This window comes from Ornithorhynchus anatinus, chromosome 10 (assembly GCF_004115215.2).
Source record: "Ornithorhynchus anatinus isolate Pmale09 chromosome 10, mOrnAna1.pri.v4, whole genome shotgun sequence".
In the NCBI taxonomy this organism is placed as follows: Eukaryota; Metazoa; Chordata; class Mammalia; order Monotremata; family Ornithorhynchidae; genus Ornithorhynchus; species Ornithorhynchus anatinus.
The window spans coordinates 7,332,996-7,357,663 of record NC_041737.1 but is presented as its reverse complement, the minus strand read 5'-3'; the positions used below and the strand labels follow the sequence as shown (position 1 = coordinate 7,357,663).

The 24,668-nt window shown below is 49.2% G+C and overlaps 1 protein-coding gene across 4 annotated transcripts in view; it reads right to left on the bottom strand.

Moving 5' to 3' along the window:
* The window catches only part of SLC4A4 (solute carrier family 4 member 4), a 259,357-nt gene that overhangs the window by 5,028 nt on the left and 229,661 nt on the right, over positions 1-24,668 (bottom strand). For 3 of the 4 annotated variants that reach the window (XM_029073646.2, XM_003430899.5, XM_039913245.1), the window contains 4 exons: positions 13,888-13,956; positions 11,752-11,925; positions 7,149-7,310; positions 648-727 (listed from right to left, as the gene is read on the bottom strand). In XM_029073646.2, coding sequence (XP_028929479.1) covers positions 648-727; positions 7,149-7,310; positions 11,752-11,925; positions 13,888-13,956 — 485 coding nt within the window. Of the gene's footprint in view, positions 1-647; positions 728-3,985; positions 4,083-7,148; positions 7,311-11,751; positions 11,926-13,887; positions 13,957-24,668 lie in introns of all 4 variants that reach the window. The other variant, XM_029073647.2, reaches the window with a different exon arrangement.

The window sequence follows — 24,668 nt, the reverse complement described above, 5'->3', positions numbered from 1 at the left end:
CCTCCTTTCTGAGATGTCTTCACACTGTAGACTTCAGCAGAGGAAATCACACTCTCCCGAGAAAGAAAAGCATTTCTACTTCCAGGGGGCCCAGGAGCAGCCGTCGATATACTTCAGCTCCAGGTTCAGCTCCTCAGGGACAGGCTAAAGCTGCCTCGAATTAACCGTAAGATGGGAATACTGGTGGTGACTGTGGTGGTGGTGAATGGTGGTGGTGATAATGGTGGTGGTGTTAGTGATTGTGATGATGGCGACCGTGATTCATTCGATCGTGTTTATTGAGCACTTACTGTGTGCAGAGCACCGTACTAAGCGCTTACGGTTGTGATAATTGGGGCGGTAGTGGTGATGGTGATTGTGGCGAAGGTCGTGGGGTTTGTAGAGCCCCCACTGGGCACGGTACACTGAGCTAAGTGCTGGGGAAAGTACATTAGAAGCTCGACGTATGTTCCCAGCCCACAGGAAGCTTCCAGTTGAACAGAGGAGACAGATATCCAGTTTTGTGATCTCCAGAGCATGAGAATGGGGTGGATTCAATCCTCTTCCCTCTCTCCGTCAGTCCGGGTCGGGGTTCAGTGAGAGTCCCATTGCCTTGTTACTGTCCCAGACAACAGCCCAAGAATCCCTATCGAGATGCCGCCCCTTACCTTGGCATGCCAAGTGACTGAAGGAAAGGAATTTTTTCAGCACGATGTATGGCGTTCAAGGAATGTTGGTGATTTTTCTCCTGCACGGATTAAAATAAAACGCATACACATGAGGTATTTCACATAGAACAGTCTCTCGGTGCAAAAGAAACCCTTCACCAACCCATCTACTGAAAGAGGCGCAGATCTATCTACCCCCCTAAGAGGGAGGAGGAGAAGGAACTGAATGAGTGAATTCTTCCTAGATTCATTCTTTATTAAAAGCTCCACCCACGGTATGCCCTGCCCCTTGAACGCTTGCCTTCTTCCCCTGAATTTAAATCCTTCATTGGTTTCCAATGCTGAGGATTAGAATTTCCCAGCCCGAGAAGTGAAATAGAAACAGTGTGGAAACAGCTTTCAACTTCCAAGATCTTAGAAGATGCTTCCGTACTCCATTTCTTTGTGAGGTTTAATGGGGGGGGGAAGGGGAGATCAGGAAAGGGTTTTGTTGATATTGAACACACAGCAATATCAAGGTAAACAGTGGCCCCTTCCTCGAGCAATGAAGCCAGATTAGTTTTTTTTAAAAAAAATTTTTCAAGCATTTATTATGTGCCAAGCACTGTTCTAAGTGCCATTTTCCCCCCCCTTTCCCTCTGCTCCTCCCCCTCTCCCTTCCCATCCCCACAGCACCGTACTCGTCCGCTTGACTCTATATATTTTCATTACCCTATTTATTTTGTTAATGAAATGTACATCGCCTCGATTCTATTCGGTTGCTATCGTTTTCACGAGATGTCCTTCCCCTCGACTCTATTCATCGCCATCGTTCTCGTCCGTCCGTCTCCCCCGATTAGACCGTAAGCCCGTCAAACGGCAGGGACCGTCTCTATCTGTTGCCGACTTGTTCATCCCGAGTGCTTAGTACAGTGCTCTGCACAGAGTAAGCGCTCAATAAATACTATTGAATGAATGAATGAAAGTGCCATGGTAGATACGAGCAGGTTGGACCCAGTCCCTGTCCCACATGGGGCTCATAGGTTTAATCCCCATTTTACAGATGAGGTAACTGTGGTTCAGAGAAGTGAAATGACTAGCCCGAGGTCACCCAGCAGACAAGTGGAGGAACCGGGATTAGAATCCAGGCCCTCTGACTCTCCAGCCCAGCCTCTATCCTCTAGGCCACACTACTTCTCTAGTTCGGTTGGTTCTCCGATGATGTTGGGGGTGACGTTCCTGTCGAAGTCACGCTAAGGAAAACTCTCGTTGTAACCCGTGTGCCTTGACGCGACTGCTTCTTGCAACATCGCACCGGGCTTTATGAGCCCAGACGTGTGATGTTGGATAAATGCCCTATTTCCCCACCGGCATTCTGCTAGCTCCGCCTGGCCCAAACACGAGCTTTGGAAGAACTGCATGTATCTCTTTCCACCCGGTTGGCCGGCACAATTTAGTGACACTAATTTGATCATAATTTTAGAGCAGGATTAAGGCGAAGAGCGACTGGCGGGATGGAGACAGCAGCCTGCCTGGGCCAACGGCCAGGCTTCAGATTCGGCTGGTGACACCCTCCTGGGGGCTAGGACTCTGGGTTCTCCGAGGCGCTGGAGGAAAAGCAGGCTCCCACCTGGGGGCCAGGCTGAATGTTAGCTCTCCAGAGGGGCGGGATGAGGGTGGGGCTGGACAGTTCATTCCTTCAATAGTATTTATTGAGCGCTTACTATGTGCAGAGCACTGTACTAAGCGCTTGGAATGTATAAATCGGTAACAGATACAGTCCCTGCCCTTTGACGGGCGCACGGTCTAATCGGGAGACAGTTGGCTGTGAACTCAAGAAGGGATGGTGGGAGGTCCCTCAACCAGCTCCCTGAGGGTATATTCGCTGCACTCAGACTTGAGGTTGGATAATAATAATAATAATAATAATAATAATTGTGGTATTTGTTAAGCACTTACTATGTGCCAGGCACCGTACTAAGCGCTGGGGTGGATACAAGCAAATCAGGTTGTACACAGTCCCTGTCTCACGTGGGGTTCACAGTTTTAATCCCCATTTTACAGATGAGGGAACTGCGGTCCAGAGAAGTCAAGTGACATGCCCAACGTCACACAGAAGACAAGTGGCAGAGCTGGGACTAGAACCCAAGACCTTCTGACTCTCAGGCCCACGCTCTATCCACTACGCCATGCCGATTCTCCGACCAACGACCCTGATCTTTGAGTCTTTGGGTAACGAGAGGACAGGGATGAATCCTTAGTGAAGAGGGCAAGTTCAGGGGTTGAACACATGCCATTTGGCTTGCATCCACCCCAGCGCTTAGCACAGTGCCCGGCACATAGTAAGCACTTAACAAATACCACAATTATTATTATTATCAGCATGGCCTAGTGGAGAGAGCACGGGCCCGGGAGTCAGAAGGACCTGGGTTCTAATCACTTGTCTGCTGAGTAACCCTGGGCAAGTCGCTTCACTTCTCTGTGATTTAGGCTACTCATCTGTAAAATGGGGATTAAGACTTTCAGTCCCGTGTGGTCTGTGTCTGACCTGAGTCGTTTGGATCTACCCTAGCGCTTAGCACAGTGCCTGGCACATAGTGAATGCTTAACCAATACAATTGAAAAAAATGGCTGTCTATGAAAGCAACACGAATTTCCGATCGCCTCGATACCCTGACCTCTCCGCCACCGCAACGCCTCAGAGCCTTAACATTCCCAAATCGGCCCCCTGGTCCACAGGGAAAACACACGAGCCGTGAAACCGAACCGCCCCAGGGAGCGGTTTACAAGCAGAACCAGCTGGAAAAATCATTCAAAAGCAGGTCACCGGAATAACCCGAGAATTAAGAAGTAAGGGGTTCAAGCCACGTGATTCCCGGGGTGTTCAGGGAGCAAATTTATACGGTCTACTGGGCGTAATCAATTGATTAATTGGCAATAGTTGCTCCCCCGGGGAATTTGGTTCGAGAGATGATTGGCTGAAACCTAAGAGAGACAAACAGTAACAGACAGTGGTGTGGTGCTACAAAGCGGCCATTCTGGACTCGAGGAAGGGGAAGATAAAGTCCATTAACGACACGGTTCTATGTGCAGCGGAGATCAGAAATTACATGTGGAGAGACGGAGAGAGACTTAACGAGAAAATGGGTTAGCAACAGGGAAAAGGGGGTTAACGGTGAGGCACTGAGAGAGGAGAATTCAAGCTCGACACCCGTCGAGCGTAAACCTGCTGTCGAATTAGAGACGATAAAGCGAAGGAAAGGTGGAGGGAGAGAAAAATCATTTACTGAAATACAATGTTTTAAAAGGGAAGCGCAAGTCAGACTCGAGCCGGCATGCAAGGGATTAGTTCTACTCACTGTCGGAAGGTTTGCTCTCACTTAGGAAAGGTTGTTGTTCCATGATGTCCATTGGAATTTTAATACTTGGGACTTTTTCTGAGTAAGGACAGTCAGACTGTGGAAGAAACGTGCAAAAGGTCTTAGAACATTTCCACCGCGCTTTCCCCCAAAATCCAGAGTTTCCGACAGAAGGAGAGTTCCCGCGGAAAAAGTCCCTTCAGGCTTTCTCTCGTCAGAAAAAATTCATTTTCTTTACAGTAATTAAAAAAAAAAGTTTTAAAAAAATTCACCCTTGATCTCTGTGCTTCCCCTTCCTCACGCTTGCCCCTAAAATGAAGAGGTTGGGTCTATAGATGTTGTAACCACAGGATGAAAAACGAGTTGTTTATTATAATTGTCATTTTATTATTATAATTTATTATTAGCGGTTGTCACAAATATACTTACTGAGGGCCTCTTTTGCGTAGAACAATGTACTCGATGCTTGGGAATACCCGGAAGCTTATCCACTGAAGGGAGTCCCTGCCTATAAGGAGTTTACAACCTCGTATTGTTGTTTTTTAATGGTATTTGTTAAGCACTTACTCTGTGCCAAGCACCGAACTAAGAGCTGGGTTGGATATAAGATAATTGGGTGGGACACAGATTCACGGTCAACCCTGGGCTCATGGTCTTAATCCCTATATAGATGAGGGAACTGAGGCACAGTGAAGTGACTTACCCAAGGTCACACATCATAGAAGTGGCTGAGCCGGGATTAGAACCCAGGTCCTCCGACTCCCAGATCCGGGTTTCTTCCCCTAGGCCATGCAATTTCTCACACTGTATTTTTCCCTGGCACTTAGCAAAGTTCTTGGCATTTACTACGGGTTTATTAATACCATCATTCCTTATTATCTTCAAACTAGACATGAAGACAAACTTTGAGAAATGACTTTTAAGTATAAAAACAAATTCTAATCCTCCTTTCTCCTAGACCAGCCTAGCAAGAACCTTAGGAAGGGTTTAAACATGGAGATATTGATCCTGTGCGTATTATATTAATGCCCGTCTCTCCCTCGTCTAGACTGGAAGCTCACTGTGGCAGGGAATGCCTCTGTTTATTGTTATACTGTATTCTCCCAAGCACTTAGTACAGTATCAGAGGCAGTATGGCTTAGTAGATAGAGCATGGGAGTCAGAAGGACCTACTCTCTAATCCCGACTCCACTCCATATCTGCTGTGTGACCTTGGGCAAGTCACTGTGGACGGTACTGGGTTAAGAGGGAGAATCCCCTTCTGGTTCTGGGATTCCTTTCTAGACCAAGCGACAAACTCTAGTGGGCAGACCCAGCCATACGTAACGTGGGAGGGATCCGCCCTGACTCCCCAGATCGTTTTCGGTCGTGCTTGCCTAAATCTTCTATTCCTGCCCATTCCTCAAGACTGAACAAATCCCTTTTGACTCAACCCCTCTGGCGGTGAGCACGGACAGAGAGAGAAGCTCAGCCTCACCCCTTGACCAACGCCCTGGGAGAGGTAGAAAAGGAAGAAGAAGGAATGAACTCCGTGTAGCAGGATTTGCCATTCGGGCCAGGAGATATCATGGCCTGGAGACCAAAAGAACCACACAAACATGTTCGGTTTCATTCTCTCCCCCTCTGGTCAGTCTGTCAGCAATTGCATTTATTGAGCGTTTACTGTGTGCAGAGCACTGTACTAAGCGCTTGGGCGAGTACACCATAACAATACAACAGATATGGTCTCTGCCCACATCAAGCTTACAGTCTAGGAGGGGAGACAGACATTAATATAAATAAATGACAGTTACGTACATAAGTGCTGCGGGGCTGCAAAGGGGGATGAATAAAGGGAGCAAGTCAAAGCGACGAGAGTGGGAGAAGAGGAAAGGGGGGTTTAGTCAGGGAAGCCCTCTTGAAGGAGATGGGCCTTCAATACGGCTTTGAAGTGGGGAAGAGTAATTGTCTAGGCTGTAAGGCCATTATGGGCAGGGAACACGTCTGTGGGTTCTGCCCATATTCAGCGCCTGATAAATACCATTGATCGGTTTCTGTGACTAATAGTTGTGGTATTTGCTAAGTGTTTACTGCGCTGGGGTAGATGCAAGATATTGCATTGGACACAGTCCCTGTCCCACATGGGGCTCACAATCTTAATACTATGTGACCCCTCGACGGCCTCCCCTTCTAACGGCTAGGGACCCTCAGGGAGCGTGCTCGGTTTTAGGGAGCAGCCTCGGCCTCGCCCAGCCCTCCAAAGCCATCACAGTGCCCGAGCCTAGGACCTTGGCCTTTCCCGCCAAATCCGGGCAAACCCGACTCCAAAGTGGCCGATTTGAATTCCCCTCCAACTCTATATCCCCAGACTCGGGCCTAATTTGGGGCCAGTCTCCTCCCAGCCCTGCGCTGTCTCTCATATCAACCTGCTCCCTGCACTGATTTCAGAAATCTCCAGCCTTGGACCATCTCCCCGAAACCGGTTCCCTTTTCCTGAGACAACTAATCATTCAGCACCGCTCCCTTACCCCCACCAACAGCGTCCCTGCGGCCCAAGGGGCAGAGCTTCCTCGAGCCAGTCTGGAATGAGAATTAACTCCAGGGCCGGCAAGGGGCACGGCCAGAGGAGGTCACGTCCTTAATACCGCCATTAGCGGCCCACGTTTCATCATTCTAATGCACGCTACGGCCGGAGATCAGCGCTCCCGGCAAATCTCGCCGGAGACAGGCACTTATCCTTCCTCCAATTTTTAAGCCCGGATTAGAAGAAACGAGACAAATACGGCCCAGAATGTGGCAGAGCAAATCTCATCTCTTGCTCTGGGCCTGAGGCGGGCCCAGCCCAAACGTGGGGGCCAAATTACCGCTGCTGATGCTCTGGGTTAAGGCCTTCGTAAACCGCAAAAATATAAAGTAAACATCAGGGGCTAGAGGAGGTGGAGGCTAGGGGACTGAGGATACTGGGTTTTAAACCAGACCGAAAGGCACTTTATGAATACTCCTTTCTGGGATAAAGAAACCGGGGGTCCTCCTTCTTGGAGATGTCACCACGGCTCCTCGCTTGGGGAAACCGTCACCTCTCCCATCGCTTTTCCCGTCTGTGTCCCGGCTGGCGGGATGGTTTTATGATGTGTGTGCGTTGGGGGGAGAGGAGGGCGGATGGGAGAGGAGGAAGGGGCCTTACGTCATCATTGTCGCTATCCAAACTGCCTTTCTTCTTTTTCTTTTTCTTCTCGTCCTCCTTCTTCTTCTTGTCCTTTTCGGGAATGACATCATCGAGGAAGCTGAGGTCATGCTGAGAGAAGAGGTAGTCCATCCCTTTCCTGACGGCCACCAGGGCCAGGATCTGGAACGGAAAGCGTGGAGCCAATTAGCCCAGATGCCCAGGGGGATCGACCTGCTGGGCCCTCTGACTTGGGAGTTTCCTCAGATGCAAATGCCTCCAAAGACATGTATTTTGTACTCTTACTTCCCTTTGAAAATGCGAAATCCAGAAACCAATTCAGGCTATCGGGGCAGGGTGAGAAGCAGCATGGCTTGGTGGAAAGGGCCGGGCCTGGGACTCAGATGACCCGGGTTCTAATCCCGGCTCTGCCACGAGTCTGCTGTGTCACCTTGGGCAAATCACTTCACTTCTCTGGGCCTCAGTTCCCTCATCTGGAAAATGGGGATTAAAACTGTGAGCCCCATGTGGGACATGGACTGCGTCCAAACTGATTAGCTTGTACCTACCCAAGTGCTTAGTACGGTGCCTAGCACATAGTAAGCACTTACCAAATACCATAAAAAAACTTTCTTTGGACTGGTATCGTGTCTGCCAACTCTTTTGCATTGGATTCTCTCAAGCGCTTGGTACAGTGTTCTATACACAGTAAGCACTCCATGAACATGATTGACTGATTGACATAGTAAGTGCTTAACAAATACTATTTTAAAAAAAAAGGTCAGGAATGAGAAAGCCATTACTGAGATTTCCTTGTTGAAGAGGAATCGCGGTCTACAGGGTATCCAAAAAAGCCAAGCCTGAACAGAAAAGGAAACCAGAGTTGCCTGCGGAATCCTACTCACTTGTGCCGCTTAGAAACGGGAATCGGAAAAGGAGACACAGATGGGCCAGGCCGAAACAGGGGCAGATGGACTCTGTTCTGAGCCAGGAATTCCATGAGCCCTCAACCATTTCACGGCAAGCTAACCTCCCACTTCCTCAGCCTTCCCGGGATCGGGTGGTCACTGACATCACTCCTTTTTTTGTAATGGTTTTTGTTAAGTGCTTACTAGGTGCCAAGCACTGTACTAAGCACTGGGGTGGATACGAGTTAATCAGGTTGGACATAATCCCTGTCCCACAAGGGGCTCCCAGTCTTAGTCCTCATTCTACAGATGAGGTGACCGAGGCACAGAGAAGTGAAGTGACTTACCCAAGGTTGGACTATCGGATAAAATTGGATGTACGGTCACCCTTCCGTGGGCAAGAAGATGGGGACTCCGGAGCTTTCGATTATGATCTTGGGGGCCAGAGGAGAAGGGCCCAACGACTAACTCCTTTTGCTGTTTCAGTTCACGAGGGGAAAACTAATCAATTCCGGGTCAGGGCGCTAGCAGGGCCGAGTGCCCAAAAGGGGTGGGTGCCTAAAAGGGGCGGCTTCCCTCTAGACTGTAAGCTGGTCCTCTAGTCTGTAAGCTCACTGAGACAAGGAGATGTGTCTGTTATATTTTCTCCCAAGTGCCTAGTACAGTACTCTGCACGCAGAAAGTGCTCAATAAATACCAATCGATCGATTGATTCCACAGGGCCCAAGGCACCAGCCGGAAGGAATTCAGTCAGTGGGAGAATCTGGTATCTCTTGTCATGAGAAAATCATGAGAGAATCTGAGGTAGTTCCCTCTTAAAGGAGACAACCTAGGGAGAGATTCTTGCCAAAGCGGCGGCCTTGAGTCCTACCTAGTTATAGGGGTTTGGCCGAGTCTGAACCCCTGCCTCAGTTTCTCTGTCTGCAAACTGGAAACCTGAGGAGAACTCTTTCCACAAGCCCTCCTGAACCCCAAGGAAAGGCCCGGGTTCTACGTATAACACAGTGGCGTTGCTCTTTCCAGAAAAGGTCCCGGAAAACAATGGAAGCTGGCTCTGTGTCCTTTAAAATATAATTGTATTTGTTAAGTTCGTCCTAAGTGCTGAGATAGAAACAGCGATAAAGAAGCAGTGTAGTCTAGTGGATAGAGCACGGGCCTGGGAGTCAGAAGGACCGGCGTTCTAATCCTGGCTCTGCCGCTTGTCTCCTGTGTGACCTTGGGCAAATCACTTCATTTCTTTTTGCCTCGGTTACTTCATCCGTAAAGTAGGACTGTGAGCCCCATGTACCTCAGCGCTTGGTACAGTGCCTTGCACATAGTAAGTGCTTTAACCAATATCATAAGAAACGATCTGATCGAACACAATCCCTGTCCTACAGAGGGACCACAGTCTACCTCCATTTCAAATATGAGGAAACTGAGGCACAGAGAAGCGAAGGGATTCGCCCAAGGTCACACAGCAGACAAGTGGTAGAGCTGGGACTAGAGAGCTCAGGTCACCCTATTTAATAATAATAATGGTATTTGTTAAGCGCTTACTATGTGCCAAACACCGTTGGAAGCGCTGACACTGTTCTAAGCGCTGGACTTCTAGTCCCACGCTCTGTCCACTAGACCACACTGCTTTTATTGAGCTGCACACTTCAAGGCCTCCCAGTGGCTTTCAGTTTATCTCCATGGGTGGGCTGGGGCTCCCACAGACAAATCTGAGACCGGGAGGTGGCTGCTGCCGGGGGGGAGAGACTTGGCCTCACGTATCTGCTGGACTCTGGGTGACCGCCCAGGTGACCTCCATGAAAGCGCTCACCCTCGAAACATGGCTTCGTCCCTGGTGGATCAGAGAGACCCTGGAGAGACACTCCTGAACAGAAAATCCCCCCCACTTCCCCAGGAGGATGAGGGGACCGATGCTAACAATGTTATTTGTTAAGCGCTTACTATGTGCAGAGCACTGTTCTAAGCGCTGGGGTAGACACAAGGGAATCAGGTTGTCCCATGTGGGGCTCACAGTCTTAATCCCCATTTTACAGATGAGGTAACTGAGGCACAGAGAAGTTAAGTGACTTGCCCAAAGTCACACAGCTGACAAACGGCAGAGCCGGGAATCGAACCCATGATCTCTGACTCCAAAGTCGTGCTCTTTCCCCTGAGCCACGCTGCTCCTCTCACTCCTGAGCCTCGGCCCATCCAACCCTTGGTCCGATTTCCCATTCCGAATCCACTAATTCTCCCTCTAGAGACCGACTGTCATTTCCCCGATAAAAGACCTCGTGGCTTTTTGATCCACCTTGCCCAGTTTTAACGTCACGGCTGCGCTTCTGTCAGATGGGGTTAAGTGCGCTGGGAGGCCGGAGAACACAGGGAGAAAAGTGGGGAGGGTCAAAGGGGAGCATTTCGGGGACTGGAGAAACCAGTGTGTTTTCCCACGGGTTCACGGGGCCATGGGAGGGGTGAGAGAGGCAGGGTGGAGATGGAGAGGAGGGGATGAAATCTGACACTGGTGGCAACCGTGGATCAACATTAACTTCGGTTTCTCAGAAAAAGACAGATTCATTGGCAGTTCCCACAAGGCTATCCAGACCAAAAAGGGCAGGCGGAGCAGGGGTTTAGGGGAGGGAGGGCTCCACCTGAGGACGGGTACCAAATTTCTGTGATGGAAAAAACAGAAACAGTGGGACCTAGTGAGAGAGCACGGGCCCGGGATCCAGAAGATCTGGGTTCCAATCTGTCACCCGAGGGTCGCGCAGTCGTATGGGGAAGGAGAACAGGAGAAGCAGCGTGGCCTAATGGAAAGAGCATGGACCTGGAAGTTAAAGGACCTGGGTTCTAATCCCGGCTCCGCCACCCGTCCGCTGTGCAACCTCGGACAAGTCTCTTAACTTCTCTGTGTCTCGGATTACTCATCTGTAAAACGGGGATGAAATACTAATAATCACTGTAGCATTTAAGTGCTTACTATATGACAAGCAGAGTACTAAATGTTGGGGCAGATACGAAATGATCAGGTCCCACATGGGGCTCACAGTCTAAGAGGGAGAATAGATATTGTGAATCCCTACTTTGCAGGTGAGGGAAGTGAAGCACAGAGCAGTGAAATGACCTGCCCAAGGTCACACAGCAGGTAAGCAGAGGAGCCCGGATCGGAGTCCGGGTTAGAACCCAGGTCCTTTGACCTTCTGGCCTGTGCTCTCTCTACGAGGCCACACTGCTTCTCCTCTTCTCCCTCCCCTTAAGACCGTGAGACCTTTGGAGGACAGGGACTGTGTCTGACCTGATTATCTTGTATCTACTCCAGCCCTATACATAGTGTTTGGCAAATAGTAAGTGCTTCACAAATAGTAATAATGATAATAATTATTATTAATTGTGGTATTTAGTAAGTGCTTACTATTATCAGGCACCGTACTATGCACTGGGGTAGATACAAGCTAATCAGATTGGACCCAGTCCCCGCCCTTAGATGAGGCTCACTGTCATAGTCCCCATTCTACAGACGAGGTAACGGAGGCCCGGGGAAGTGAAGTGACTTGCCCAAAGTCACGCAGCAGACAAGCGGCAGAGCCGGGATTAGAACCCAGGTCCTTCCGAATCCCAGGGCCGTGCTCTACCCACTAGGCCACGCTGCTTCTGGAGCAGCGGCTAGCACCGTGCGGGCAAACCGCCGGATCGCGTGGAAGATGGGGGAGACAAAGCAGACTAGGCCCGGAGATGCCTACCATGACCGGGAATATGATGGCCGCGACGGTGGACTTGAGAATCCAGAGAAGAGCCAGACACAGTATCTGCAGGAACGTGAAGAGGTGGACCCGGCGAAGTGGCACGTGGCGTAGGTAGATGAAATCGGGCTGGTGCTTAAGGGGCATCAGCAGCAGCTTCAGGCGATCCATGAACTGTGGAGATCCGGGGTGGGGGCGGGGGCCGGGGGCGAGAGGGGAAAAGGGCATAAATTCCCCTTGAACCGGGTCCTCAAGCTCGTTGCGGGAAGAGAATGTGTCAGTTCTATCGTTAAATTGGACTCTCCCAAGCGCTTAGTACAGCACTCTGCACACAGTACACGCTCAATAAATACAAGCGACTGATTTGAACCGGTCCGTCTCTCGGGAAGGTGTAGGAAGGGCAACCGAGATGATTAGGGGGATGGGGGGTGATACTCTTCCAAGCGCTTAGTACAGTACAGTGCTCTGCACATAGAGAGTGCTCAATTGATTGATTCGATGTCTCCAACTGGAAAGACACAGGGCGAGAACAGATCTGATTACAGAGGCGGGGGAAAGATGGACCCTGAAATTGTCGTTTACCGAATCCCTCTCCGCCTTGGAGGAGTTTGAAGGTGTCCAGTTCAAAACCGACATAAGGAAGCCCTGCTCGACCCTCTGGTTGGTAAGTTTATAGCCTTCTTCCCCCTCGCCCCCACCCAGTTGTGAGCCCCCAGATTATCAGTGGATTCAAGGGGGCTTCGGTAGGTTCATGGACAAACAGCCCATGACTAGAGGGAAAGTTAGTGACGCTAAACGGTCCATTCCCGAAACGTCCCATCCCATTCTAGCGCCTCACTGTTTTTCCGTGCATCCCGTGGCCACAGTGGGAGGAGGGAATCCTGGGGTTGGCCAGCGGTCTGACCCGGTAATGCCTTTGCTGCTGTTCTTTTGTCACCGGTGGAAGGCAGGATCCCAACCCAACTTCGCCTCAGCCCAGGAGACATTGATCTTCTGGGACTCTGATCTCTGAGTACCCCGATTCCTGGCTTCCCTGAACCCCAAGTAACTTGCTGACCTCCTGGGAGCTTGACCCAGGCACCTTGACCTCTGGATACTCTGACTCCCAGGTAACTTCCTGACCTCCAGGTATCTCAACCCCCTGGTACCTGATGCTCGGACACGCCGTCCCCCAGCTAACCTGTTAACCTCTGGGTGCCCAGCCCTTCTGGGACCCTGACCCCTTGGGACTCTGACCCCCTGAAACTCCACTCCAGTGATCCAAGATTGGGAAACTCCCCAGTTCCTTTCATCGCTCTCAGTTCTCTGGTCTTGGGCCCATCTGAAGCCAGAAAAATCTGGATTCTGGGGATTCCGGGGCCTTTAATAAAAGGGCCACGGGGATTCTGGTGGAGCTTCATAGGACCCTCCTGTCTTCCCCTACTGAGCAGCCTTCGGCTGAACAAGGCGGCAGTTGATGGAGCCAGACAGCAACACACACACACGCTTTCAGTCTTGTCCCGGGTGCTGACTGAAGCGAGCCTGTTTGGCCAGAGCAGGTTCTCTTACATCATCATCCAGGATGAAAAGGAAAAAAAAAAAAGGCCAGCTTTGCCCAGACTGTGAGAGGGCAGTTGACGTTTTAGACAAAAGCCCACACATAAATCGTATCCACTTGTTTTTCTTCATTAACACCCAACGCAGTGATCAAAGGTGTGAGTCTGGTGGGAAGCAAACCGGAGGGTCGGGCGGACCCCACCCCTAGGACCCTGAGGGACCCACCTTGGGTGAATGGAGGAGAGCGAGTGGTTGGAGGTGGGGGTCACTGAGGAGGAGGTGCTGAGCTTACACCAGACAGGGCAGTTTCTGTCCTTGGCGGGAGCCGGACGTGCAATGGTTTGGTGTGGCTTTCTTGAACAAATGAGCTTTACGGATCTCTCCTCCCAGACTGGGACGGGGCGATAGCGTGTGCAAACACTGGCTGAAAATGATGGATGTCTGGGAAAGGGGAAGGGACGGAGAGAAGGAGGAAGGAAGAAGAAATATTGGGACCTTCGGGCTCCACCAGTTAATGATTTCCAACACTTTCCCCGGGGAGGTCCTTGCCTGAAATTCCTTCAACGAGCAGGAGGGTTCCAGTTTCTGGGAAGCACTTACCTGTACACCGTTAAGGGACGCAACACCCATGTAGAGGAACACGCCATACAGCACGGGCATGGGAATGAACTACGGAGGGAGAAGAATGGGAAGAGAATGAATAGATGCAAAAAAAAAAAAAAAAAGGCCCCGTTATCATGAAGAGCAAGAAATATGGAGGGACAAGGAACTTGATATTTAAGGGATAAGTCTAATTTTTCCTTGGCTGATTTACCCATCACCTGGGTCTTAAGGAAGTGTTCTGGAAAGCCTAGTGTGGATTTATGGAGAGGATAAAGGATGTCACTGGAACGTCCCGTTGCTTCCAATCCATTTCCAAGTAGGTTCCGTGGGCAGAGAGAGTTGCTTGTTATTCATTCTTTCCCGGGATGGCGAGATTGACGGTCATTTTTCTAGAAAAATGTTCAGTCCGCGTTTCCGAACTCTTCAAGAACTTCCAGTGGTTTCCCATCCAGCTCCACCTCAGACAGAAACTCCTTACTCGTCGCCTTAAAAGCACTCAATCACCTTTCTCCCTTCTACCTCACCTTGCTGTTCTTCTACAACTCAGCCGGCACGCTTCACTCCTCTAATGCCAACCTACTCACTGTACCTCGATCTCGTCTATAATAATAATAATAATAATAATAATAATAATAATGGCATTTGTTAAGCACTATATGCAAAGCACCGTTCTAAGCTCTGGGGAGGATACAAGGTGATCAGGTTGTCCCACGTGGGGCTCACAGTCTTAATCCCCATTTTACAGATAGGGTAACTGAAGCCCAGAGAAGTGAAGTGATTTGCCCACAGTCACACAGCTGACAAGTGGCGGAGCCGGGAATCGAACCCAGGACCTCTGACTCCCAAGCCCGGGCTCTTTCCACTGAGCCACGCTGCTTCCCATCATCATCATTATTATTATAACTGTCATGGTACTTGCTGAGCGCTTCCTACGTGCCAAGCACTGTTCTCAGTGCTGCGGTAGATTCAAGTTAGTCAAGTTGGACAAAGTCCCTGTCCCACATAGGGCTCACAATCTTAATCCCCATTTTACAGATGAGATAACTGAAGGCCAGAGAAGTGAAGTGCACTGCCCCAGGTCACAAAGCAGATATGTGGTCGAGCCGGGATTAGAACCCATGACCTTCTGCCTCCCAGGCCCGTGCTCTTTCCACTGAGCCACGCTGCTTCAGTGCTTGGAAGAGTACAATGCAAGAGAGTTGGTAGACACATTCCTTGCCCACAGTGAGCCTGCAGTCTAGACGGAGAGACAGTAATAATAATAATACCACGGTGCTCTGCACACGGTTAGCGTTCAATAAATCCACTGATGGATTCAGGTGACCACCATAGCTTTTAAGGCCCAAGATGTGAGGGAAAGCTCTGTTAATTCCGCTGTAGTATACACTCCCAAGTCCATAGTAAAGTGATCTGCACATAGTAAGTGCTCAATAATTAGAGAAGCAGCGTGGCTCAGTGGAAAGAGCACGGGCTTTGGAGTCAGAGGTCATGAGTTCGAATCCCAGCTCTGCCACTTGTCGGCTGGGTGACTGTGGGCAAGTCACTTCACTGGGCCTCAGTTGGAGAAGCAGCGTGGCTCAGTGGAAAGAGCACGGGCTTTGGAGTCAGGGCTCATGAGTTCGAATCCCAGCTCTGCCACTTGTCGGCTGGGTGACTGTGGGCAAGTCACTTCACTTCTCTGTGCCTCAGTTCCCTCATCTGTAAAATGGGGATGAAGACTGTGAGCCCCACGTGGGACAACCTGATTCCCCTATGTCTACCCCAGCGCTTAGAACAGTGCTCGGCACATAGTAAGCGCTTAACAAATACCAACATCATTATTATTATTATTATTATTCCCTCATCTGTAAAATGGGGATTAAGACCGTGAGCCCCACGTGGGACAACCTGATTCCCCTATGTCTACCCCAGCGCTTAGAACAGTGCTCTGCACATAGTAAGTGCTTAACAAATACCAACATTATTATTATTATTAATAATTACCACTGATTGAAAAACGAAAATTAATTGGCTGGGGCTGCCATTCCCAACAGCCACCACAAGGGGGTGGACTCGGCACGCTCCAAGTCCCTAATAAAATTCTTGAGTCTGGTTTGCCAAAAAAAAAAACTGAAATGCAGAAGTAAACTTTCTGTCTTGGCCCCCCTTCCTTGTTCATTTTCTTAAAATCAGTTTCCACCCAGAGATGCCCAAACACCCACACTTTTCGTAAATCCGACGGTACTTATATAAGCACCTGGGAAGTAGCATAGCCTAGTGGATAGGGCGCAAGCCTGGGCGTCGGAAGGACCTGAGATCTAATCCGGACTCCATCACTTGGCTGCTGAGTGACCTTGGGAAAGTCACTTAGCTTCTCCGGGCCTCAGTTACCTCATCTGTAAAATGGGGGTTAAAACGGTGAGCCTCACGTGGGGTGGTGATGGTGTCCAACCTGACTTGCTTGTATCCGCCCTAGCGCTTGGTACAGTGCCTTAGGAAATACCACAATTATTATTATCATTATAAATGAAAAAGGCTTCCTGTTTAGACTGTGAGCTCCTTTCAATCGATCAAGGGTATTAATTAGTACTGACCGTGCGCACGGCGCTGTACTGAACACTAAGGAGAATACGATACAATTCTTTCCTCCATCTACTGCCTTTTCCCAAGCATTTAGGATATAGTGCTCTATAAAATGTACGTACTTAATAAATACTATCGATCAATATTACTCCATAAAACGTCTTAGCCATCTGGGCCTAGGGTGCTCCCTGGAAGAATTCTTTTCTCCTAGATATTGTGGCCTAGTGGAAAGAATGCCCTGAACCAGGCTCTAATCCGCCTTCCACCACTGATCCGCTTTGTGACGTTAGGCGAGTCACATAACCTCTCTGAACTAGAGAAGCAGCGTGGCTCAGGCCCAGGGCTTTGGAGTCAGAGGTCACGGGTTCGAATGCCGGCTCGGCCACTTGTCAGCTGTGTGACTTTGGGCAAGTCACTTCACTTCTCGGTGCCTCAGTTACCTCATCTGTAAAATGGCGATTAAAATTGTGAGCCCCAGGTGGGACAACCTGATTCCCCTGTGTCTACCCCAGCACTTAGAACAGTGCTCGGCACATAGTAAGCGCTTAACAAATACCAACATTATTATTATTATTAACTTCATTTATCTCTTGCTCTCCCTGCCTCTTAAACCAGGAGCCCCATGTGGGACGGAGACTGTGTCCAACCTGAATATCTAATAATTAATTAGAATAATAATGATTACAGTATTTGATTATCTTGCATCTACCCTCCACCCCAACCCCGGCGCTTAGTACAGTACTTGGTACCTAGCATTCAGGATCAAAGAGCCTATTTTATTGTCTTTTGCTAGGTTGAAGCATCGTTCCACTTAGAGACAAAAAAGTAAAAGTCAGTGGTCTTGTTTCCAAGAAGGAAAACCACTGAAGTTCCTTGTGGGCAGAGAGCGTGTCTACCAACTCTGTTGTATTGCACTCCCCCAAGTGTTTAATAATAAGTGCTCAATAAATACCATGGATTGATTATTTGTCTTGGGAGTAGCCACAGAATAGCATTTGTAGCCTGCTGTTCAGTGGAACCAGAGGGAGGTGATTGGCTATAGAAGTCATTGCTGTGGCTATGTGTAACCCGTGGGCTCTGAATTACAAGGGACCTGAAATATTGATCTTACACAGTGCTTAATAAATATTATTAATAATTATGATACTTGTTCATCGCTTAATATGGACCAAGCACCACACTAAGCACTGGAGTAGATATGTGATAATCAGATTGGCTACAGTTCCCGTCAACATGGGGCTCACAGTCTAAACAGGATGGAGTAGGATTTAATCTCCATTTTATAGATGAGAAAACTGAGGCTCAGAGAAATATAGTGACTTGCCCGAGGTCACACAGCAGGCAAGGTGGGATTAGAACCCAGGCACGTTAACTCCCAGGCCCGTGCACTTTCCACGAGGCCGTTGCTTCTCTAGTACCACAAGGTTGTACCTCGGTGCTTTAGTTAGGCTTGAACTGGTTCCGCTGCAAAATGTTTGTCTGAGGCTCTTCAGACATGGGTTTCGATTTCTATGATGATATTTATTCAGCCCTTACTAATTTCAAAATAATCAGGTCACACACGGTCCCTGTCCCGCAAGAGGTTCACAGTCTAAGAATGAGGGAGAACGTGTATCTCATCTCAATTTACGGAGCAGGAAACAGGCTCAGAGACGTTAAGTGACTTGCCCAAGGTCACACAGGCAAGAAGTGGAGCTGGGGCTAGAACCCGGGGCTTTTGACTCTCAGGCCCGTACTCTTTCTACCTGGCCAGGCTGTAAGACATCATCGGCCCTGGAGATTTCCCAAATGACCACGGGCCTTGATCCTATCTGGTCCAAGGGGCTCTCATTCGCTATCTGGAACCCTTTGCGATTTAGAACTCCTCTCTGGCTGCGAAGCCAAATGGGAACAACAAACAAAAAGCCTGTTTTTTTCTTTTTTCCCCCTCTGGGGACAACCTATCTTGGGAAAGAACAACATCCAGGAGGGTGTAAAACCCCGTGATCTCATCCCAACTCCTCCAATTGCATATTGTGCAACCTTGGGAAAGACACTCACACTGCCTGTGCCCAGTTTCCTCAACGGTAAAATGAGAGATTAACTTCTTTACTGGACCACCTTAGACTAGAAGCCCCATGTGGAAAAGGGACTGTGTCTGAACTGATTGTGTTGCATCTACCACAGCTCTGAGCATCATTCTTGGCACAAAGTGTTTAATGAATATTATGATTATCACCATTAGTAGTGTCCGGTTACAGCCAGGAGTCTAGTCGCAGGTTTATTTCAGACCACTGGAAACTTTGCCTTGACCAGAGGGGTGGAGGGAAGGGACAGGGGAGAGAGTAAAACCAGGTGCACAGTGGGACACTTCAAGACGCTTCAGTCTCTTGAGGATCCGGTGAGGAGCAGAGGCCCATGGGGTTGTTAAGGTGACAACCTTCCCGAGCCTTCCCTCAGTAACTCCCACCCCCCTTAGATATGGCGAAATGGGGGGAGGGAACCTGAGTGGGCCACAAGATTAGATTTGGGAGAAACAGGTGAAGAAACAGAACCACAGTTGAGCGCTTGCCCCAGAGTCGGGGGTGAGTTTTAAAGCTCTCTTCCGACCCTTGGCTAGACAGAAAATAAATGAATTGAGGCGCATACCCCCGGGCTGAAGGCGAGCAGGCCCTGATCTAAACTCACTCCCTCTGACTAAATGCAAAAAGCAAGATTGAGAAACTTGGCTTCTTCCCGGCCAGCTCTCCCCAAACCCCCTGACCCCTTTCTCCTCCCTCCTGTCTCCGTCTCTCTCTTCCCCAACTCTCCTCAGGGCTCTGATTTCGTTGGCATCCTTCCTGCAGGCGAGGGGCAGCTCCTTCCACCAGCCCAGCCCCCTTCTCACCCCCTCAGAGCTTCCGTGCCTGGCATGCCCTTGGCCTGGCAAGACCGAAGGCATGGCCTGTATGCCCGAGTCAGCAGGGGACTTTCTGCCTTCTCCACCATCCCCTCTGCTCTTCCTCATAAAAGCCATATTTCCACCAGGGGTCACGAGCCGCAGTCACGGGCCGAGTGCCCCCCGGGGAACCTTTCTATATGCAGAAGCAGAATCACGGAATGGCAGCCGAGCTACTTAACCTATAGGAGCAAATGGTTGTCCCCCTTCCCCCAGCCATCTCTGCTTTCTTGAGGAGGATGCGCGAGGTGGCCTGCTGATGAACTTGTTTCCTAACCAACGGAGAAGTGGGGAGTGCCGACGGGGAATTCATTTATCAGATAAACAGCCCAATCTCGTTTCTCTTCCTCTTTCCCACCCTCCCTTCCCTCCCCGTCTCCATCCCCTCCGGCCCCCAGACCCATGGGCTTGTGTTTTTGTATCACACAATCTTGTGTATCACCCTATGCCACCAGACGGCTTCTTTCAGAACACTGAGGCCATAATAATAATGTTGGTATTTGTTGGTATTTGTTAAGTGGCAGAGCCGGGATTCGAACTCATGACCTCCGACTCCCAAGCCCGTGCTCTTTCCGCTGAGCCACGCTGCTTCTCATAATGGGGTCAGGCTGCCGGGGATCAAAGGAAGAGGATAATAATAATCATGATAATGGCACTTGTTCAGCGCTTACCCTGTGCCAGGCACAGCACTAAGCACAAGGGTGGTTACAAGCAAATCAAGTTGGAGACAGTTCCTGTCTCCCATGGGCCTCCCTATCTCAATCCCCATTTTACAGATGAGATAACTGAGGCACAGAGAAGTGAAGTGACTTTGCCCCTCCTTCATCCGAAGGGAAAGCCCCTCTACTCTGACCCCACACAACCGCACGTGGCCACAGACCCCATGTGGGGACCACTGCCTGGGGTTTTAGTTTAAAGTGGATGAGCAGTGGTTCCAATTTCTTTTCTTCCTCTTTGGACTTTGTAAGTGAGATAGCAAGGGTTAGGCCCCCAAATCCCCAGGCCTTAGCACCCACCAGGTCTTATGAAACAAGAGTAATAGCAATTATGGTATTTGTTAAGCGCTTACTAGGTGCCAGGCACTGTACTAAGCGCTGGGGTAGATACAAGCTGAGTGGGTTGGACAAAGTCCCTGACCCACGAGGGGCTGACAGTCTCAATCCCCATTTTACAGATGAGGAAACAGAGGCCCAGGGAAATGACTTGCCCAATTTAACACAGCGGACAAGTGGCGGAGCCGGGATTAGAACACATAACGTTCCGACTCCCAGGACCGTGCTCTATCCACTACGCCATGCTGTTTCTCCAGTGACTTAGTAGAATGAGCACGGGCCTGGGAGACAGAGGACCTGGGTTCTAATCCCGTCTCTGCCAACTGCTTGCCGGGTGACCTTAGGCAAGTCACCCCACTTCTCTGGGCTTTAGTTCTCCTGCTCTCCCGCTTACTTAGACTGTGAGACCCATGTGAGACAGAGATTGTGTCCGATACCTAATTTAACTTGTATCTATCCCGGTGCTTGGAACACTGTTTGTCACACAGTAAGCAATTAAATACCATAAAATAAAAAAGATTCCCCACAGTCTTGAAAGCTGGCACAGACCCATCCATCGCGATCTCCCAAGCTCCTGGCTGGCTGCCTGGCTCAACCCCTTTGCCATCTACATGCAGATGTCCCCGAGGTGCTTAGATCCATTAAATAGTCCTTTCCTATCGGGCCTGAAAAGCTTTTCTCCCCTTTCTTTATGCTCTCTGGCAGTGATAACCGCCTTTTCCAAACACAGTAAAAGCCTCCTTAGAAAAAATACTTTTGCTCCACCAAATCCGGTATTCCTCTAAGAAACTGAATCAGTCAACCAGTAGGATTACATTAGCGCCAAACGCGCAGGGCACTGTACTAAGCGTTTGGGAGAGGGTAATGGATGTAGGAGAGACACCACTGAATATGCTTTAAAAGTCCTCCATAACAAAAGTCATCTGGAGGGTCTAAGAGACTTCCCAAGAATCAGTTCCTTGAGCTGTGTTAGAAAGGGATTTTACTGTGGGAACAAAATGGCACTGAGCATTTTCTGGAATTCAGGGGAAAGGAGAGCCAAGAGGATGATGATAATAATAATAATAACGTGAGGTATTCTTAAGCGTTTACTATGTGCCAGGCACTGTATTAAATGCCGAGGTAGATACAAGCAAATTGGAGGGACACGGTCTCTGTCCTACGTGGAGTCTCTGGTCTCGATCCCCATTTTCCCAGAGAAGTGAGGCCCAGAGAAGTGAAGAGACTTGCCCAAGGTCACACAGTAGACAAACAGCAGAGCCAGGTCATCTGACTCTCGGGCCCGGGCTGTATCCATTACGCCGTGCTGCTTCCGTGGCTTTTGTGTTAATGGTGCCATGTTCCTGCTTCGTGAGGTCTGGCTAAAGCAGAGCCCAGTTGGGTAGGTTTCTTGCCAGAGATCCCCTGAAGAGCCTTCTCCCATTTCTCCCCTCCAATGTGATCACAACAGCAACAACAGTAACTGTGGGATTAAGCACTTATTAAGTGTCAAGCACTGTGCTGAGCACTGGGTAGAGACAATACGATCGAATTGGACACAGTCCCCTGTCCCGCATGGGGCTCCAAAACTGGAATCAAGAAAACCTGATGGGTGAAGCTTAAAGAGAACGGGTCAGATGGAGAGGATGGCCAGTTTCCTCTCCTCTGCAGTAGTTTTGGCTGGCAGGGACCCAGATGAACTAGTGATGGAGCCAGGCATCGAGAGGAGGCGTTAGGGAAGGGGCGGGCTTGATGATTTCCCTAAAAATAGCCCTTCCTGTGGTTTCGGGGCCCGGTGTTCTCTGGCCCCGGGCCTTGCTCTTCTGCTGGTGGATTTGGGAAGACCTGAGCCAGTGAACCGTTACTGTGGAAAAGGACAGAATTTGCTCTACTTATCACAACTAAAGCGGGCCCAGGCTGTCCTTTGAGCCCATGAAAATAGGGAGGATCGTATTGCATCGCATCACCCCTGAACTTAGGTCTGTTCCCCTTCCTCTGGACTGTAAGCTCATTGTGGGCAAGGAATGCGTCTATTATATTGTTATATTGTACTCTCCCAAGTCTTCTGCAAACAGTAAGCTCTCAATAAATACCACTGACTGACTTGTGCACTTTGATATTCACCCTAGCGCTTAGGCACATCTCATTCTACTCTCGAATTTCCACTAACTGTAATTTATTTTAATGTTTGTCTCCCCAGGTAAACTCTTAAGCTCCTTGAGGGCAGGGATTACATCTACCGACTCTACTGTATTTTGCTCTCCCGAGTGCTGAGCACAGTATCATTGTCATTGATTTGGGGTCCTGGAGGCCCCCCCCCATTTGGGACTGGGTGGGTTAGGGCTCCTAGCCACGGCCCTGGTCTCTGAGGAGAAGAATTCTCATCTCTCTCATTCAACCCATAAATTCACTCTGTCACCGAATCCTGGCAGTTCTACCTATCGCCGGTGGATAGAGAACGGGCCTAGGAGTCAGAAGGACTTGGGTTTTAGTGTCAGCTCTGCCACTTGTCTTCTGTGTGATCTTGGGCAACTCACTTCACTTCTCAGCTGCCTCAGCTATAAAATGGGGAATAGCACTGGGAGCCTCATGTGGGACAGGGCCTGTGTTGAACCCGATTTGTTGTATTTACTCCAGTGATTAGTACAGTGCCTGGCTCATAGTAAGCACTTGACAAATGCCACAGTCATCATCACTAAAACCTGTCCTTTCCAGTCCATCCAAACTGCTGCTATGCTGATCCGAGCACTTATATCCCACCTTGACTACTGCATCAGCCTCCTCACTGATCTCCCTATCTCTCATCTCTCTCCACTTCAGTCCTTCCTTCACTCTGGTGCCTCGATCATTTTTATAGAAAAATTCAGTCCATGTTTCTCCACTCCTTCAGAACCTTGGGTGGTTGTCCATCCACTTCCACATCTAAGTGCCTTTAGAACACTCTACCAATTCAGCCCCCTTCTACCTTACTTTCTTGATTTGCTACTAAAATCCAGACGGCTCACTTCCCTTCTCCAACACCAATTTACTGTTCCTTAATCTCGTCTATCTCGCCATCAACCCCTTCCCCACACCCTCCCTCTGCCTGGAACTCCCTCCCCTTTCCTATACAACAGACCACTACTCTCCCCATCTACAAAACTATATTAAAATCACATCTCCTCCAAGAGACCTTCTCCAACTAAACTCGTATCTCCCATACTCCCTCTCCATTCTGTTTTACCTACGCACTTGGATCTGAGTCTTTAAATCATTTAATAGTTACCTCACCCTCAGCCCCATAGCATTTATGACCATATCCATACTTTAGGTTAAAGTCTGTCTCCCATCTAAATTGTAGTGTCCTTGTGGGCAAGGGACGTGTCTACTAACTCTTCTGTATTGAACTCTCCAAAGCGGTCAGTACAATATCCTGCATACAGTAAGCGTTCAATAAAAACCACCGAATGATTCTTTATTTTGTACTTCCCAAAGGCTTGATGCAGTGCATTTCTTCCAACTGGTGCTCAATAATTCCTATTGCTACTCCTCCTCAGGCACTGTGAAGTCTTGGTCTATCCAGCTTCCTGAAATGACTTCCAGGCTGGTTCCTAGCAGCCAAAGGCTAACCTTCCTTTTCCTACAGAAAATGGGCATTCAATACCTGTTTTGCCTTCCCCTCAGACTGTGATCCCCATGTGGGATAGCGACTGTAGCCAACCTGATTGCCTTGTATCTACCCACCACTGTACAGTGCTTGGCACATAGCAAGTGCCCAACTAATCCCACAGTAATGATTACAATTTTATTGTTATTATTAATACTAATATGCTGAGAACCTGGCTGATTGGGAGGGATGGGAGATCAGACTGGAACTTTCCACTTCTGACAAATGCTGTTCTTCCTAAAAGTGAGATCTGGAAACATTTTCAAACCTGATTGGGCTAATTCTCATTCAGTCCCTTCTCTGGCTCCCGGCAGGAACCTCTCTGAAGTTTTGGGTTTTCTCTCCAGGAGGGACTCTACTTCATTCAGTCATATTAAATGAGCGCTTACTGTGTGCAGAACACTGTACTAAACTCTTGGGAGAGTACAATAGAATGAAATAAACAGACACTCTCTCTGCCCACAATGAGCTTACAGTTCAGAGCAGCAGATAAACATTAATATGAATAAATAAATGACAGATATGGACATAAGTGTTGTGGAGTTGGGAGGGGATGAATAAAGGGAGCAAGTCAGGATGATGCAGAAGGGGAGAAGTGGGAGAAGAGGAAAGGAGGGCTTAG